Genomic DNA, 19,109 nt, shown 5'->3' on the forward strand with positions numbered 1-19,109 from the left:
GAACTCCTGATCCTCCTGACTCCACCTCAGGAGTAAACTAATGGCTGTATGCCATCAGGTTTGGCCTTTGTTAAAGTACTTTGAGTTAAGAATTCTAGCTGGAGCCAGGCACGGTGTTGCACACCTGCAATCCCAGCACTCAGAGAGGCAGAGGCAGGTGGATTTCTGTGAGTTTGAGGCCAGCCTGGTCTACAAAGTGAGTCTGGGACATTCATGGCTACACAGGGAGACCCTGTCTCAAAAAACCCCATGCAAGAGTTTATCATCCTGCCACGTGGTGCAGCAAGGAGTGTCAGCCTGACCTCTTGAGGTTGAGTCTTATTTTACAATCCTCCCTCCACATCAGGAGCAGTACTGTGCAGGAGGGAAGCATACCTTACCTTGTTTTCTGATACCAAGTACTGATGGCTCAGGTTTATAATCCTAATACTCAGGAGGCAGACAGGAAATTGCCATGAGTTTGAAGTTAACATTGGCTACAGTATGTCACTGACCTCCCCTGGAAACCTCCAAAAAGAAAAAATATCACTGGCCTTGTGATTGGACTGAAAATCTAGTCCTACCCCATTCCCTGAGGACAGAAGTGGGGGAGGGGTGGGCTTGAAACTCTGCCAATAATCCCAGGTCCAAAGGCACTTTTAGGATTAACAAAAATTGCTCTGATCTCTCACAAAACTTAATGTTTTAGGAATTCAGTCCTGGGGTAGGCAGTTTTTTAAAGGTCTTCTACCTTACGGCCCATTGTTTGTTTCTCTAGTGTCAAGAAAAGACATGAATGTGACTCCTTGGTTTGCTCTACATGCGAATCTGGCTCCTAGCATGGCCTTCTGTAGGAATTTGGGGCAAAGTGGCTTTAAAGGAACACATAAGTGGGTATCAAATCCCACTTCTAAGCCAGGTGTGGAGCACGCTGTAATGTCAGTACTCTAGAAACAGACAGAAGGATCACAAGTTTGAGGAAGCTTGGTCTACACATTGAGTTCCAGCCCTGTCCAAAACCCCTGCCCAAGTCAAACTTCACTTCCACTTTTGTGGCAGGATGGCCAAGCACACTCTGGCCTGGAGGCTATCCTAACTCTGCCCTCCCCACACTTACTCCTCAGCAGGCTGTTGGAGTTGCACATAAGTGTGGAACAGTAAGGCTTATCGCAGATGCACCTCCTACTTCTGTGCACATACCAGGCTGTTCCTGAACTTCTGTGACGATGTTTCTAAAGACCCATTCCTGTCCACACACACAAAAACCCTAACCCAGCCTGCAGCTTGCATCTTCTGAAGGTGAGGAATGTAACAGACAGCTTGGGTTTGAATCTGGGTTCCATGAATAAGCCCTGTGACTTTAGATGAGTTCCAAGTTTCCAGTTCTCTCTGTCTCACTCCGTAAGGAAGGTTGTAGGGTTTCAGGTGTTCTGGGGTCCCTTCTAACTATTCCAAGCCCTCTCCAGCAGGCAGTCCAAAGGAAGGGAGAAACTGCCTTTAGGGTTCCAATAACTTAAAACTTTATTAGGAACAAAAGCAATCAAATCAGAAGGAACACCCGAAGTCACAGGAGAAGAGTTTGTGAAGCTAATGAGCCTCAATAGGGCTACGGTAGGGAGGCCTGGGGTTGGACTGTTATCTATCCTTTATTGTTCCAGGCAGTGGGGCCACAACAACTCACAGATGAGTAGAGGAAGGCCCAGAACAGGACCCCAACCCAAGACAGCTGTGCAGACACTATGGGAAAAGATTGCTGAAACCCCCAAATAAATGCCCTCTTTCCTGGAACATGCCCAGTCATACAGCTGGGCCCTCCATCGCCATCCCTGTGATGAGGCACAGCTGAGGCCTCCATGTGTGCGGCAGGGCTGAAGGTGGCCTCAGGGCTGGGGCTCTCCTTTCCACTTCTGCAGCCTCCCATCCATGGCCTGGAGTGTGGCCTCATCCTGCAAGACACACACTGAGCCTTCTCTTGCCCTCCCCAGTGGCTAGCCAGGCCCATCGAGGTTCTCCCAGCCTTCTCTTACCTTCACAAAACAAAATCGGACGTAGTGGTCAAATTCCTTCTGATGAGGTTGACTGAAGAAGATGGAGGCAGGGATGGCCACCAGGCCCTGGGGAGGAAGAAGCCCTAAGACATCAACTCGGGACAGAGAGGAAGGGCTCAATGTGTCCCCTCCATCTGCTGTGATGGTCAGAAGAGAAGCCCCAGGGCATCACACTAGCTTCCTTCCAGGAAGCAGAGAAAGAGAGAGAGAAGGGACTGTGCAGCATGCAGGGGTAGAACTAAGTCTGAACCTCAGAGCTCTGAGCAGGAGCAGGAGCAGAAATGGGCTATAGTCTCACTGTATAGGAGAGAAGGCCAGGCTCTCCTGGAGTCAGCATGGCTTCTCTGTGTAGGTGAGAAAGGAGCTTCACAGTCAGCCTTGTATCACGAGTCATGGAAAAGGTTTGGCTGGTGTTCTTGACACCCTTGAACAGCACACGGCCTGTGCGACTACAGCTACTAGCCCTGGCAAGAGGCCCAGCCTACCTTGTTTTTGATCATCCACTTGACAAAGCGTCTGTCATAGGGCTCATCCACAGCTCCAGGCAGGTCAGGCATCTTGCTCTCTGGGGCAACAGAAGAGGTCATACTGAGTCCCAGCTAACTTTGATACCTCCTCAAATCTTGAGTGACATGGCCAGTCCCACTCACTGAAGTCTGAGATGTCTGCAACGAGGAAGTAGCTGCCCTGGGGGATTAAGGGCTTGAGGCCCACAGACTGCAGGCTACGGATCATGTGGTCTCGGTTTAACTGCATGGCCTGTGGGAGCTGCAAAAAGTAGCTGCTGGGTTGTCCGAAGTGTTGCTGTTCCTGCTCAAAGCACTGGGCTACTGCGGCCTGGACAGGACAGATGGACAGACAGGTCAGTTATAACCTGTCTGCGGGCTTTCTCTGTTGCCTTCCTGGAACATAGAGCACCCTGCCCTCCTCACCTGGGCCTGGGTGGGGCAGTGGAAGATAGAGTTCTGGTGCACAGTCCGCAGGTGCTTCATGATGTGATCTGGACCCATAACCCAGCCCACCTAGACCAGGACACAGTCAGTGGGGTCCTCAGAGCCAGAGGAGGCTTTTCTCAATCCTCCCACTGCTGTCACCTGCTAAGTGGTCACACTTACCTTCCAGCCCGTAGCACTGAAGGTTTTGCCTGCACTTCCGATGGTCAGGGTCCGTCCCCACATGTTAGGGAGGCTGGCTGCCAGAGGCCAACAAGAGCAAATGCTAAAGTGGACAAGGTAGAGGGAGGGGACCCAGGGGCAAGCACAGCCTCTTAACTGAGGACTGGTATCCACCTAGCTGCTGACAGGACCCATTCCTTTTCCTGCTCCTGACGGGAAGTAGATGCTACTGCACTCCTTAGACCTCAGGGAGGGAAAGTCCCTGCCCACGGTCACACCAGTGCACAGTTCCACAGCCCTGGGTCCTGAGGCCTAGGCTTCTCTGAGCTTGGGCTCAAGCCCTACTCAGGTGTCCAGGGGAAGCTGTGGCAGGCCCGGCTCACCGATGCTGACGTGCTGGTGCCCATCATAGACCAGCCACTGGTAGACCTCATCAGAGATGCACAGGACATCATGCTGCTGGCACAGATCAGCCACCAGCTCCAGCTCCATCTTAGAGAACACCTGTTGGAGCCAAGGTCACAGCTGTGTACTGGGACTATCTCCAAGTGCAGAGTCTGTTCAAAGTACAAGACCATTCTAGATCTTAGGGCTTCTCTGGACATCTCTTTGCAATATTGGAATGCAATATTGGTCATATTGCATCTAGCTCTGCAATACTGACCCTGTGGGACTGGCTATCTCTGGATCCCACTGTAAAGTCACTCTTTCAAAGCTCCCTGGGTGTGAGGCACTTAGCCCATGTTCCTAAGCCTTCACACCTCTGGGAGGGTTGGTCCTCACAGTTCAAGGCATTCAGCCCTCCCACTTCACACAGGTACCAGGCCGGAGAGAGCTCATGCTCCAGATCACAAGGGAAACTCAGCTTGCCAAGGTCTCTGAATGGGCCCCTGGTACCTTTCCCAAAGGGTTGTTAGGTGTGTTGAGGACCAGGGCCTTGGTGCGAGGTGTGAACTTGCTGGCCAGTTCTGTGGGGTCCAGTTGCCAGTCATTGCTGGATTCTAGTTGTCCCTTAGGAGCAGGGCTCTACAAGAGGAGGTGCGAGAGGCAGCAGCATTTACTTTCCTGACAACAACTCATCTCCTTATGCATCTCTTCCCATCTCTCCCTCAGCGCTGGACGCCACCTCCATCCTCCCAGTTCAGGGGACTCCCTTCCCTTGTCCCTTGTCCCATATCCCAGGATCTAGCCCAACTCATTCCCTCGGTCCCTCAACCCACCCATACCACCCAGCATCCCTTACCTGCCTGAGGGGCACAAACACGGGGTGACCTCCAGCCATCAGTGTCATGGGTTCATAACAATCAAAAGCAGGTTCTATGATGATGACCTGGTTCAAGGGTCAGATTTGCTAGAGTCAGCACTGAGCTAAGACTCATCCCACCCTATTCAGGCTTCACCTCTCACCTCATCTCCTTCATCCACCAGGGCCTGAAAGGCTGAGAACAAAGCCCCGTAGGCACCCACTGTCACCAGCACATTCTTGAGTGGGTCCAACTCTTGTCCCAGCAGCTTGCCAAAGAAACTTGCCAGGATCTTTGTCAGTGGTGGATAGCCCTACCAAGACAGCCAGGTCAGGTACCCAGGATCGGCCTAGACTCCTCTAGCTCAGCTGCACTGGCCATCTAGCACTTTCTAGCAAAGTCAACTTTTTTGGGCTGGGTTCCAATCCAGAGCTGGGATGTGGGGAGAGCCTGATGTTGACATGGCAACAAAAACCTCACATGTCCCTGTGCATTTAAAGTGGACATGTGTGCTCACCTGACCTCTCCAAAAGCCCTGCAACCAAAAGATGCATTAAAAATGGAACCCCGGAGGAAAAAAACTACCTTGCCCAATGTTATAGAGAATAAGGTGCAGGAATGTATTTTTCTTTTTCTTTTCTTTTTTAAAGATTTATTATTATTTATACAGTACTCTGCCTGCCTGCATGTGTACACAGAAGAGGGCACCAGAACTCATTATAGATGGTTATGTGGTTGTTGGGAATTGAACTCAGGACCTTTGGGAGAGCAGACAGTGCTCTTTTTTTTTTTTTTTTCAAGACAGGGTGTCTCTGTGTAGCTCTGGTTGTCCTGGACTTGCTTTGTCGGGCAGTCTGGCCTCCCAAGTGCTGGGATGAATGAATGGTGTGCACCGACACATCTGACTTTCAAGTCATTAATTTTACATGCAAGTTTATCTTAAAGGATGGAGAGATGGCTCAGTGGTGAAGAGCACATGTTGCTCTGTCAGAGGACCTAGGTTCAGTTTCCAGCACGCACATAAGGCAGTTCACAACCACCTGTAACTCCAGTTTCAGGGGGTCTGCCACCGCTGTTCTTCTGTAATACCTGCACTTATGTGTACATACTCACATACAGACACACATAAAATAAATAGCTGGACAACAGTGGTGCATGCCTTTAATCCCAGCACTCGGAAAGTAGAGGCAGGCAGATCTTTGTGAGTTCAAGCCAGCCTGGTCTACAGAGTGAGTTCCAGGACAGCCAGAGCTACATAGAGAAACCCTGTCTTGAAAACAAACAAACAAACAAACAAACAAATTTACGTCATTCCAGCACACATCAGTGCCTGGATGTTCCAAAGGGAAGAGTCAGGACCCTGGGCTCCAGGCTGACAGCAGCTCACTAATGTGGATTGGGTTATTAAACATGGCACATCAGGTGGCAGAAGAGAGCAAACAGTTATTTAAACGTGTGAGGGAAATGCAGAGAAAAAGTGACTCCAGGGTACAAAACTCCACCTAAGAAATTTAGACCGTAACTCCTACATCTAAGGCTCAGGGAACATCCCAGAAGAGTGGGTGGAAAGACCCTAAGAGCCCGGGACCAGGGTATATGCTGAGAGAGAGTGTCTTCTATACACTATCCAAGGGAAGCCACGCCCATGGAATTTCAACAAATCCTGCACAATGACCAGACCAGTTGACATGCCAACACGGACATGGGAAATCTGTGCCCAGCTGAATAAACAGCCAATCACTGGCTCTGAGAGAGGGAGAATCAGTCTTCTCCACCCTGATAGGTTATCTAATCTCAAGTGGTCAGCTCTAAACACTAATACTAAATGGATTCATCAGGTTGTATATCCTTATACATATCTAACTATAATAATAAAGAGATCATGAATTTGAGAGGGGGTGCTGGCACAGAAGGAGTTGGAAGACCGGGAGAGAAGAGTGGAAATGTCACTATAATACTGATGTATGAAATTCTTTGTTTTGTTTTTTTTAAAAGATTTATTTATTATTCATACAGCATTCTGCCTGATGTTTGCCTTTGCACCAGAACAGAGCACCAGATCTCATTATAGATGGTTGTGAGCCACTATGTGGTTGTTTGGAATTGAACTCAGGACCTTTGGAAGAACAGTCAGAGTTCTTAACCTCTGAGCCATCTCTCCAGCCCCCTGTATGAAATTCTTAAAAAAAGAAGTGAAGGGGGCTGGAGAGATGGCTCAGAGGTTAAGAACATTGGCTGCTCTTCCAAAGGTCTTGAGTTCAATTCCCAGGAACCACATGGTGGCTCAATAACCATCTTTAGTGTGATCTGGTGCCCTCTTCTGTCCTGCAGGCAGAACACTGTATAAATAATAAATAAATAAATCTTAAAAAAAAAAAATGAGTTGGGGAGCTGCATTGCAGCTCAGTGGGAGAATAAGCACTTGGCATCCACAAGGCCCTGTGTTAGGGATTTAAAAAAGAAAAAAAGGACTGAGGCTGTGGCTGGAAGGATGTCCAGGATACTTTCTTTAGTGACAATCAAGTTACATTATATTACATACAGAATGAGTCCATTCGAGTTAAAAAATAGTAAGCATTGCAAAGGAGCAGAAGATTAGAACAGATTGCTAGAGTTACTTTGAGGCCAAGCAGAGCAAAAAGTCAGAAGCTGAGAGAAGTCAGATTTATTCAGTCAGCTAGGAGAGGAGTTTGAGCCAAAGCAGCTGAGTTAAATCAGCCAACTGATTCAACTCTGATTCTGGTTCTTCCTGAACCAGAAAGGGTGACCTTATTTAGCAGTACATCCCAGAGGCTGAAAACATTCTAGGCCTAGATTAGATTTCATGGATGCTAGAGGTCTAGGTTAGCAGACAGATGACAATTGCTTCAGGTGAATAAAAGTTACTTTTACAACCACCTTCTCTGGAAGCTCCCCTTCCACTACATGTGCCACTTCCTGCTTCCTCGCAGTCCGGGGCAGATATTTTGGTGAGCCACTATGTGGTTGTTTGGAATTGAACTCAGGACCTTTGGAAGAACAGTCAGAGTTCTTAACCTCTGAGCCATCTCTCCAGCCCCCTGTATGAAATTCTGGTGGTGAAGGTCCCTGACCTGCCTCTTGCACTGGAAATCTGAGGTGCAGGACATAGGACTCTCAGTTACTGAAGGATGCTGAACTCAGGAGAGGTGGGAGACTCACAAATGCCATGGTGTACTGGTTGAGCATGAAGTCCCCACTGGTGGCCTGCTGAAAAGCTTGCACAGCAAAGTCCGGAGGTGAGAAGTCAGGGAAGCCCTGGCCCAAGTTCACAGCATCATACTCCTTGGAGAGTTTTATAAACTCCACCCTGGCAACAAACAGAAAATCAGGCACTGAGAGGTCACCTGTTCCTCCCAGGGATACACCTGCTTGTTTGCAGGTCAGGATGAACATGCATGAGAGACAGGTAGCATACCTCTACCCTACATGTGTGGGTCCCCTATTTTAAGGTAGCCAGGCCCTGAACCAATTCTATGGCTCAGCCCAGGAGACTTCAAACTTTGACCATGCCCCACAGTAAGAAACATGTGTATCTAAAACCATGTAGTTGGCAAGCAGGCGGCTGGGGTGTCCTTTATCCTAACTCATTTCTTCCCTGCTGCACTGGAGGGAAAGCCCGGCAAAGCTCCCTGAGCCACGCCCTGGCTGCCCTTATGCTCCAGAGACACCTGCTGAATGGGGTGTGGTGATGTATTACTTGGAGACCCTGAGCATAGCGTGAAACACTTGCCTCACATCACCACCTGGTGGCCTGTGTGACCGAGTGCCACTGTGAGAATATGGAGCTGAGTGCCAGGCAGTGCCAGCCTATTCCTTTGTAACTTGGCAATGGCCTTCATAATAAGCTTGGGGGTGAGCAGAAGACATTCTCTGAGTCCTGTGTGTTGCCTGGTGAATTACATGACCCCAGGTGGAGGCTGTGGGAGTTAGGATGTGTGTATGTTTAGGTGTGGGTACAGGAGTGCACTGAGTCAGAGGACAACCTTGGGTGTCATTCCTCCAGGACATTCCACCTTTTTGTTCGAGGCAAGGTGTCTCACTGGCCCAGAATTCCGTGTAAAGTGTCGGCCAGGGAGTTTCCAGGGATCCACCTCTCCTTACACCCCCAGTGGCGGGATCACAGGGAATACCTGTACAGTTAGCTGATCCAAACTCAGGCTCTTCAGCTTAGGAGGTCATCACTTTTCTCTGAGCAGGCCATCCTTCAGCCCCCAAACTAATAGCCAAATAGTCACCAGCACAGACTGTAATATGTGTCTGAGACTGGGTCTGTGTAGTGGACAGTGCTGTGGATCTAAGCTCTGACAGAATGGGGCATGGCAGGACCATGGACAGAACACATCAGACGCACTGCTAAGCGGATCTAAGGGGTTTCTGTTGGAAAATCAGCTACAGCACTGCTTGGCATGGCTCCCACTAATGGTGTGTGTCTGTCTGTGTGTGTGTGTCTGTGTGGGTCTGCGAGCTATATCACTATTTTGTGTGTGAATCCCAAAGACGAGAGGGCAGTGGCTCTGACTTTTCCTGTGGCATTGCAGGGCAAGACTTCACTTTAACTACAGCTGTGTGCCTACCCATCCACTTAAAAGATTCATGGTCTAGTGTGACCCCAGAGGACAACCAGACTTGGCAGGGGACCCAGGCATGGCTCCCTAGTTCCCAGCCACAGAACATCTGAGGAACTTTGTAAAATACAAATGCTACCCAAAAGGAAGTCTGAAAGGAAGATGGCCCCTGCTGGGTGGTGGTAGCACGGGCCTTTAATCTCAGCACTCTGGAGGCAGAAGTAGTTGGATCTCAGAGTGTGAGGCCTGCCTGGTCTACAGAGTGAGTTCTAGTACAGCCAGGGCCACCCAGGAGCCCTGGGTCCACTCCCCAGCACTGAGGGGGAAACACTGGCCTTTATCATACTTCCTTCTTCTTTTCCACTGTCATGTGTGGGCATACATGTGTGTGCAGGTAGAGTACTAAGGTTGACGGCATCATTCTCCATTGTTCTTCCACCTTATTCAATGAGACAGGGTCTCAGTCAAATCTGGAGCTTGCCAGCATGGCTAGTCCTGCTGGCCACTTTGCTCTGGGGATCCCTCGTCTGTCTTTCAAGGCTGGAATTACAGATAGTGAGCCACAATTACCAGGCATTTACATGGGTTCTGGGGATCTGAACCCTGGTCTTCATGTGTGCATGGCAAGCACCTAACCACTGAGTTATCTCTCCAGCCTCTATCATATTTCTTAGCTTATCTCATCCAAAGCACCTATGAAATAAAATGAAGACTGACCCTTAGCATTTGTGGAGAAATGGGTTTCAGACCTCCTCCACCCAGGATTTTCAAACTGGCAAAAGATCAAATCTCTTACTGTAACATTTGCATATGCATATGATCTAAGTGTATGATTGTTTGCATGTGATCTAAGCCCTTTTCTCTTTCTCCCCCATGCTGGGCTTGAAGCCCAGAGCCTTGCACAAGCCAAACAGGCCTGGGTGCACTGAGGTACATCCCAGCCCTTCCCACACACCTCATCTCTAGGTTACGCACTCCCAGTCGCTGTACGTGCCATAGCTGTTACACTGTATTGCTCAGTGACAGGGCAAGAAAAACTGTCTTTCTGTTCAGTAAGGTGTACATTTTCCTCTTCTCAGTGTGTGCACGTGTGTACAGCATGTGTAAGTACATGTGTGTGTAAGTGATCTATGACTCTCTTTACTCCCTTGAGATAAGGTCTCACTGAACCTGGAGCTAGGGTGCTGAAGAGCAAGCCCCAGCAATCCTCCTGTTTCTGTTCCCCAGAGCACTGGGCCTACAAAGAGGCATGGCTGGGCCCACTTTTTTGAAAATATGTACTAGGATTTGAACCCAGGAACTCTAACAGATGCCACATGTATTCATACCTGCCAAACTATCTCTCCAGGTACAAGGATGAGTTTTTTTAAAAAATGTTTTTGGTTTTGAATCCTTAGATGTGTGGAAGCCATAGGTATGGAGTGAAGGATCAGTTATCATCCGTGTAGGTCATGATCTGCTGCCTGATTTGTAGCTGTTGCTAGTCTATAGGGCCCTTCAGGGAGATAAAACCATCTCCATTTTGTACCAGTGTCTCCTGTCCAGCCAAGCAGGGGATGCTGAAATTTGAGGCTTATCCACTACCTTGTGCCTTGCTTCTCCTCTGCTGTAGCCATCACTACCCCATCCTGGTTACACTGAGTTACTACAAATGAGGGATGGTCCCCCCATGGGAGAAGGGACACCCAGAGACCTTCTCAACCCATCAGCTCACCAGGGGTTGCGATCGATCCCGTCCAGCCTTCGAGCCTGCAGCTGTTTGGCCATGGTGAGCTGGATACAGAGAAGGGAAGTTCAATGTGAAAATCTGGTGTGGTGTGTGAGCAACCCCAGGTAGTCAGTGACTTTAAGATCACAGCCCCACCCTCTGCTTTGCTGAAATGGGTGGAGACCCAGGCTCAGGTAGCCAGGCTAGCTGGAACCTGCTCTCCAAGACTACTCGTACTGACTTCTTGTAGGGCTCCATCACCCTTCCAGGCAATACCACCCACCTGAGGGAGGCTGTGAAGATGGAGCCCACCAGTCCTGACTCTGTGTGTCCTGAGATAGAGCCCTGATGACCAGGTTACAGGTGACCCCAGAAAGGCTGAGGAAGAGGAATGTGAGGGGGGGGGAATGATGGTACCAGGAACAGTGGTCACTTGTATTGGCAAAGGTCTTCCTAGGCTTGTTCATACACTTAGGATGATCTGGCTGGGTTCCTTGTACAGATGAGAGCTTGGGGTGGGCATAGGAGGTAGTGTGTTCAAGGTCACACAACAAACATACAGGGACTCAGGACTGCTGACTCCAGGCCAAGTTTGAACTCTGGTGAAGGGTTTGCTCAGTTAGGCCCAGGAGAGAGCAGCAGTAGACTCCCATGTTTGGACACTACCTGCTGTGGCTAGCAGAAAACCATGACTGTGGGTCAAGACCTGCTAAGTCCCCATAACAGTCACTGGAGGTGATATGTACAGAGGACATGAGGACACAAGACACACAGAGGCTCAGAGGAGCCTGCCCATCCTGTGACAACAATCTTGGCACCAGACACCATCCAGAGAAGCCTTGGGCCATGTGTGATATATGAGGTTCTTCAGCAGTCTCAGACTTCTAGGGATGGGAACACTTGGGGCCTGGCACACAGCATCTTTGGCAGCTTTGTGCCCTGCACTTCCACTGAATCCTGGATGGTGTCAAGAGCTAGAACTCATTGTAGACCAGCAAGCTCAAATAGGTGGTCCTGAGACTACCTCATTATAACCAAAACATGAAGCATGATTTTCTTTGGTATGTTGGTTAGCAAATATTTTAGTTTTTCTTCTTTATAATTATTGTTTTTATCTATCTATCTATCTATCTATCTATCTATCTATCTATCTATCTAATTTACTTATATTGGTATAATGGTGTCAGGTTGCTGGGAACTAATTACAACAGTTGTGAGCTGCCATGTGGGTGCTGAGAATTGAACCTGGGTCCTCTGGAGTGCTCTTAATTGTGGGTCATCTCTCCAGCCCCTATATTTTTTAATTAATCAATTAATTAACAAGGTTTCTCTGTGTTGTTTGGTTATCCTAGAACTAGCTCTGTAGACCAGGTTGTCCTCAAGCTCACACATATCCACCTGCCTCTGCTTCCCAAGTGCTGGGATTAAAGGCATGCACAACCAGCACTACCACTGGCTACAAGTATTTTTTTTCAGTACCCTAGGGCTGGGACTGTAGCCCAGTGGGCTGAGTGCCTGCATCCTGTGAGCCCTGAGTTCGGTCCCCAGCACTACATAACCAGGCATGACAGCACATACCTGTCTCCTCAGTATTTAAGAAATAGGAGGGTCGGGGTCATGCACAGCTATGTAATGAGTTTGGGGCCAGCCCATGCTACGTGACACTATGTCTTTAAAAATAAGAAATAAAGATGCCCATATATATGTATATGTGCATATATATGTCTATATATGCATGCATGCACATTATGATTGCACAAGAGTAGCGATGAAGCTGTAGGAAAGGGGCCACCCAGTTGCTCACAGAGACTGTTTCTCTCTTTTTGCTTTTCTTCTGAGTTTTGTTTGGTTCTCTGTTTGATGCACACAGACATCACATTATTTGACTGTTTGGATTTGAGATTTTTTAAAGTTATGATTTACTTATTTTGGGGGTATACACATTACAGCATGTGTGTGGAGGTCAAAGGACAACTTGTAGGAATTGACTCTTAGTTCCCTCTATGTGAGTCCCAGGCACCTAACTCACATCATCAGGATTGCTGGCAGGTACCTTCAGCTGATGAGCCATCTGTCAGCCCTGGGTGTTTTATTTCTAGCTCTTTTTGGCTTTTGATTGATTCTGACAAGTGCATACTTCACACTTCATCATTTCTGAATTTGAGCCTGTCTCTAACCTACAGCTTCATTGGCATTTCACAAATTCATCTCCACAGCAGCAGAACCTCTCCCTGTTGACAACAGCATGACACCATGTACCTTGAATGATTATTCAACTGGGTATAGCAGAGAGAGGGAGAGAGAGGGAGGAAAGGAAGGAGGGAGAGACAATATGAATGAATGAATGAATGAATGAATGAATGAGGCCTGACAGTGGGAGTGTTGAAGGACAGAGCTGAGGTGGGGAGGGTACAGGGCACAAAATGAGTGAACAGAAGTGAGTGGAGTTAAATGGCTTTGGGAAGGGAGAGAAAATTGGAATTCCACAATTTGGGGCTACTCAAAAGAGTGGCCTTTGCAATGGCAGTCAGTTTGGATAGATTAGGGAACGGCGCTGTTCTTGGGCGGTGCATAACACAAACAGCCAACCAAGATGAACCGCACACCCACTGTGTGCCATGAGCTGGGTGAGGCACTGGGGTAATGGGCGGGCAGGCAACAGCTGACAAACCAAGCGTCCGTGTAGAGTTAACTTCCAGATGAGAGGCAGGGCCAAGAGAGGCGACAAGGCAGCTGTAGCCTGAAAAGGCTTCTGGAAGAGCAGGCTCATGCACAGCTTTAAAGGCAAGGCCAAGCCAGATCCCAGGAACCCCGAGGGCCATGAATGTGGTAGAGTGCTATGCAGAACACTTACAGACTGGTGCAAACACCGAGCGAGTGAGGCTCCAGCCTTCCTTCCCCAGAGTGGACATGCCAGGTGCACTGAGATGGCTGCTGTACTCCTCAACATGCCTCCCAGATCCACAGGCACTGTAGACTTCCCCTCCAGGGGCAGAGAAGGGGAGGCAGCCTAGGCCAGAATATGGCTCCAAGCCAGGGACTTGAGTCCCACACACAGTTCTAACAATAACAACAACATAGAATCACTGAGCACCAGGCCAGTGCTTTACTGCCTGAGTCTTCCCCTTAATCATCTCAATCACATAGTGATACTTCACAATTCAAATTGCCTCCAAGGGTAAAGTGACCCTAATGAAGGTCATTGGCAGATGCTAACAACACAGAGAGCATCAACCCATACTCTCATGTTCCAATTCTGGAAACACATACACAGCATTTCTGCTAGCACAGTGAGTCTAACCTGGGTCCCTCCATTGGATTGCTACACACGGGACTGAAGAACCTGGTGAACAACACCACAGATCTACATCGCACAAACTCAAACTGACAGAAACTACAGGGATAAATGTAAATAAAGGAAAAAGGTGGGGGAGCAGCTATGTGGTGTTGCATGCAGAGGCAGGAGGATCACTACTAACTTCTAGTCCAGCCTGAGCTGCAGAGTAAGACCTATCTCAAACAAAACAAACAAAAACCAAATAAAAGTAAAAAACCAAAGCAAAAAACCACCACAACATAAAACCCAACAGACAGCTCTGAAAACGTTAGCTTTATCACACTACATCACACTACACAGTTTCAAAGTTCACTACAGAGCAGAGCTGAGGGTCCAAAAAATAAAATAATAAAAGGGAACTGGCTAAAGGAAAGGCATGCAGGGCATTGCAAAGGAACCAACAATTTCCAAACCAACTATCATGCTCATAGGTGATTATTCCTAGAGAGACCAAGATAATTCTTTGGGAAAGAACATATTATTTAACAAATGCTGCTGGATCAACTGAACATTAACACTAGCCTGAAATGATAACAAAGTTCATCCTCAGGCAAAAGGTGTGTACTCAGTCTGTTAATGAACTACAATATCAGGAGACCGAGGGCCCACAAGCAACCGGCCTATATTCTGAGCATTGGAGAAATGAAAAAGGCAGAATTTCGTTTTTCTTTCTTTCTCTTCTTTCTTTCTTTCTCTTCTTTCTTTCTTTCTTTCTTTCTTTCTCTCTCTCTCTCTCTTTCTTTCTTTCTTTCTTTCTTTTTCTTCCTTTTTGTCTTGTTTGCTTTGGTTTTTCAAGACAGGGTTTCTCTGTGTAGCCTTGGCTGTCCTGGACTCATTTTGTTGAACAAGCTAGTCTCAAACTCACAGTGATCCACCTGCCTCTGCTTCCCAAGCGCTGGGATTAAAGGTGTGCGCCACCATGCCTGTCCTAAAAGGGTAAAGTCTTACAAGGCAAAAAATTGAGCCAGGTATGGTGGTGCATGTTCATAATCCCAGCACTTGGGAAAGTAAAGGCAGTGGGATTGCCACAAGTTTGAGTCCATCTTGATGTACATAGCAAGTTTCAGGCCAACCAATAATAGCAAAATTATGACACCCACCCACACCCATACACTCACCATCACTCTACAAACTGGCATAATTCTGATTGGTAAATGAATGGATTAGTCAGAACTTTACTGGCAATTATTGAGGCTGTTGCATGGATAGGCTTCAGAATTTGTAATCCCTGTGGTTTGGTCCAGATCATTAAATGTGTGTGGGCTCTCTTTCCTCAAAAGCTCCCAGGCCCTACTTGAGGGTGCTGAACCAAAGAATAACCATTTCTGAGATCTCTCTGTACTATACCTGTACAGAAAAGAATGCATTTGGAGTGAGTATGGTGTTGCATGCCTGTAGTCCTGACACCTGAGACTAAGGCAAGAAGGTTGAAAGTTGAGGCCAGCCTCAAAGTTAAAAAAATCACTACCTCAAATCACATATCAAAAAATGAACTCAGGATTGTTTATTCTGGGGGTCTTCTCATGGTGTCAGGATTGTTTATTCTGGGGGTCTTCTCATGGTGTCCCTGACCCTTCTGGCTTCTCCAATCCTTCCTCCCCTTCTTCCACAGTATTCACTGTGGTCCACCTAAGCTCAGTTTCTGTATCTGTTTCCATCAGTTGCTGGATGGAGCCTTTCTAGTGGTGATTATAGAAGGCTCCTGTCTACAAGGATAGCAGAATATCATTAGGAATCACTTCTTTACTTTTTGGGTTTCGGAAGGGGAGACTAAACTGACAATCAGGGAGCCTGTATGGTCTAATCTAGGTCCTCTACATATGTGCTATAGTTGTGTAGCACGCTGTTTTTGTGGGACTCCTAACAGAGGGATCGAGGTTGTTTCTGGTGCTTTGGGGACCCTTGTCTTCCTACTGGGCTGCTTCATCCAGCCTTACTATGAGGAAGGTGCAAATGTTATTACAACTTGATATGACATGTTTGGTTGTTATCACTGGGAAGCCTGCCATTTTCTGAAGGGAAATGGAGGAAGAGAGTGAAGGAGGGAGAAGGGGAGGGAAGAAACTGGGAGAAGAAAAGAGGGAAACTGTGGTCAGGATGTAATATATGAGAGAATAAATTAATAAAAAAAATGAACTCAGTATCTCAAAGGCTAAATGTATGAGCTAAAGTAGCAAAAACTTGAGCCAGGCAAGTGTGCACACTAAAACCCGAGCCAGGCATGGGTGCATACCAGTAATCCTCAGGAGGATGAAGCAGGAACATTGCAAGCTTGTTTATTTATTAAGTGTGTATTTTGTCTGCAATATAAGCCTGGTAGCACGTGCATACAGTGCCCAAAGAGGCCAGAAGGGGTGCCCCTTATCTGCTGTAACTGGAGTTACAGTTGGTTGTGAGCTCCCAGCTAAGTGCTGGAAACCTAACCACTATCTTCTGAAAGTTTTGATAGTACTCTTAACCACTGAGCCATTTCTCCATCCCTGATTGCAAATTTGAAGTCAGCTTGGGCTATTTAGTAAGATCCTGCCAAGTATAGTTGGGTATAGTACAGGTCTGTAGTCCCGCATTCAGGATGCAGACACAAGAGGCTTTGAGTTTGAGGCCAGATTGGCCTACACACTAACTTTCAAGGTAGCCTTTGGCTATACAAGAGGACATTGTGGGTTTTTGTTTTGTTTTGTTTGAGACAGGGTTTCTCTGTGTAGCCTTGGCTGTCCTGGACTCACTTTCTGGACATGGCTGACCTCGAAGTCACAGAGATCCATCTGCCTCTGCCTCCCAGTGTTGGGATTACGGGCATGTGCCATTGCACCTGGCTTGACAATGTGTCTTTATTTTCTACAGTTGTGGTGTGTCCTTGCGTCATGCTGTTTTTGGCCACTGTCTGGGTACAGCAGAAGAAAAACAGCTGTGAAGTTAGACAAGGCTGCTTCTCTCCCTGAACCCTTACACCGTATCAGAATCCAAACCCACACGTACTTCATTACGCCTACCCTGAGGCTCATGGCCTGCCAGAGCCCTCCAGGCACGTTCACCATCCCGTGTGTTTGTTAGCTACTCCCCAGTATGTATTCGTTCCTCTATAGTGAGACCTGACCCTTCTCTAAGGGCCAAGATAAAGATTTTAGAGTATACATATGGTTTCTTTCTTTTCTTTCCTTCCCCCTTCCCTGTCTTTTTTTCTGCCACACACAAACTTAAAATTAACAAAACAAAACAGGATCTGACTATTGTAGTCCAGGATGGCCTCAAACTCGTGATCTCTGAATGCTGAAATCACAGGTGTATAACAACACACCCAGTTAAGTATTTCATTTTTATGACTTCCAGACTTACCTGTGATCTGGCAATTTACTCTGAAGAACTGAAAAGTGATATCCAAGCAAGATCTGTCATGAGTCTTTTTTTCTTAAAGCAGTGTTATTATTTCTATGCAGTGCTGGGGACTGAATATTAGAGTTCATGTCACGTAAGCATGAGCTCTACCATTGAGCTACACCTCTGACCTAGAGCAGCATCATTCATTAGTTAAAATGGAGAAAAGGGGGCTAGAGAGATGCCTCAGTGATTAAAAGCACTTGTTGCTCTAGCAGAGGACCTCGGTTCAGTTCCTAGCACCCATAGGGTGGCTCACAACCATCTGTATTCCCAATACTGGGAACACTACACCCTCTCCTGGCCTCTACACACACACTGCATGCAGGAAAACACATAAAATAAATACATCTTTTTAAGCACATGTAGAAAATAATCCCCAAATGTTTGTGAATGGTTGAATAAACTAGAGTATAGTCATTCAGTGAAATTTACTCCTACGTGCTATTATTTAGAGAAACATACACTGTCAGTAAGACACCAGTCACACAAGGCCACATACTGCAGGATTCCTCCCACAGGATGACTATAGCACCCAGCCAATGCAGAGGTGGCTACTCAGCAGGAGACGTAGAGAGGGAACAGGAAGTGATTATTTGGTTTGTTTGAGGGATTTTTTAAAAATATAATTAAAAGGCTTTTACTTTCCATACAACTTATAGGTATGTAACACTTTTAAAAAAAGGTGATTAGGGCTAGGCATAGTGTCACATGTCTGTAGCATGTACTTTGGTAGGCAGGAGGATCATGAGTTTTTATTTTTAATTATGTTATTTATTTATTTTAAAAAGAATCATTTATTTATTATTTATGCAGTGTTCTACCTGTATGTGTACATACACACCAGAAGAGGGCACCAGATCTCACTCTAGATGGTTGTGACCCACCATTTTGTTGCTGGGAATTGAACTCAGGACCTTTGGAAGAGCAGTCAGTGCTCTTAACCTCTAAGCCATCTTTCCAGCCCAAGTATGTTATTTACTTATTTATTATCTGTGTTGGTATGTGTGTGTGCATGTTACCACCGCTCATATGTGGAAGAGTCAGTTTTCTCCTTCCATCATGTAGGTTCTGAGGGTAAAACTCAGGTCACCCAAGTTGGTGGCAGATGCTTAGCCATCTTAGCAGCCCCAGAGTCACAGTCATTTTAACTACCTACGTAATAAGACCTTGTCTTAAAAAAAAAAAAAAAGTGTAAAGGCTGGGCCTGCAGCTCAGCAGTTGGCGCTCTTGACTAGCAAGGCCCAGGTCGGGGCTCTGTCCAAGCAGCAACACATGAATAAATAAATCTCTAGGCCTCTCCAGCTTAAGAATAGCTTTCCTACTGGTGTCAGTCAGTGTGCACTTGGGAAGTTTCTCTCACTGCAAATGAAGTTTTCCAACAAGGACAGCTACAGTGTTCCTGTTCCCAAGGCCAGCTACTTAGTCCCATGCAAATGTGCTGTCCCATGTCCAAGGCCCTTGCTTACCTGTACTTGAGTCTCTGCTTGCTTTCTGATAATCTGCTTTGTGAGAGGCTATGTGGCTCATTTCTTCATTTAGTGACAGTAAGCTTTGCTGCCTGTCCCTGAACAAATACAGTGACTAATCAGACCCTGACACAGGAGGTGGGGGCATGTTATGACTGGTTGCCAATCAGATGCAACCTGTCATTCCACGAGATCTGTGGAGGAGGAGCTGACTACAAAGTTCATGTTATGCACTATTAGTGATGAAC

General features: G+C 47.2%; 1 protein-coding gene across 9 annotated transcripts in view; it reads right to left on the minus strand.

The window, feature by feature from the left end:
- Positions 1-1,475: 1,475 nt before the first annotated feature.
- Positions 1,476-19,109, minus strand: part of Kyat1 (kynurenine aminotransferase 1) — a 47,839-nt gene continuing 30,205 nt past the window's right edge. For 4 of the 9 annotated variants that reach the window (XM_021648386.2, XM_021648623.2, XM_021648468.2 and 1 more), the window contains 12 exons: positions 10,687-10,745; positions 7,567-7,714; positions 4,550-4,699; positions 4,386-4,472; positions 4,040-4,168; positions 3,526-3,646; positions 3,143-3,219; positions 2,960-3,049; positions 2,678-2,864; positions 2,513-2,592; positions 2,007-2,093; positions 1,476-1,925 (listed from right to left, as the gene is read on the minus strand). In XM_021648386.2, the coding sequence (XP_021504061.1) occupies positions 1,860-1,925; positions 2,007-2,093; positions 2,513-2,592; positions 2,678-2,864; positions 2,960-3,049; positions 3,143-3,219; positions 3,526-3,646; positions 4,040-4,168; positions 4,386-4,472; positions 4,550-4,699; positions 7,567-7,714; positions 10,687-10,745 (1,281 nt within the window). In that variant the 3' untranslated portion in view covers positions 1,476-1,859. Of the gene's footprint in view, positions 1,926-2,006; positions 2,111-2,512; positions 2,593-2,677; positions 2,865-2,959; positions 3,050-3,142; positions 3,220-3,525; positions 3,647-4,039; positions 4,169-4,385; positions 4,473-4,549; positions 4,700-7,566; positions 7,715-10,686; positions 10,746-13,534; positions 13,741-18,861; positions 18,983-19,109 lie in introns of those variants that run through there. The other 5 variants (XM_060389856.1, XM_060389855.1, XM_021648541.2 and 2 more) reach the window with 4 other exon arrangements.

This window comes from Meriones unguiculatus, chromosome 8 (assembly GCF_030254825.1).
Source record: "Meriones unguiculatus strain TT.TT164.6M chromosome 8, Bangor_MerUng_6.1, whole genome shotgun sequence".
NCBI lineage: Eukaryota > Metazoa > Chordata > Mammalia > Rodentia > Muridae > Meriones > Meriones unguiculatus.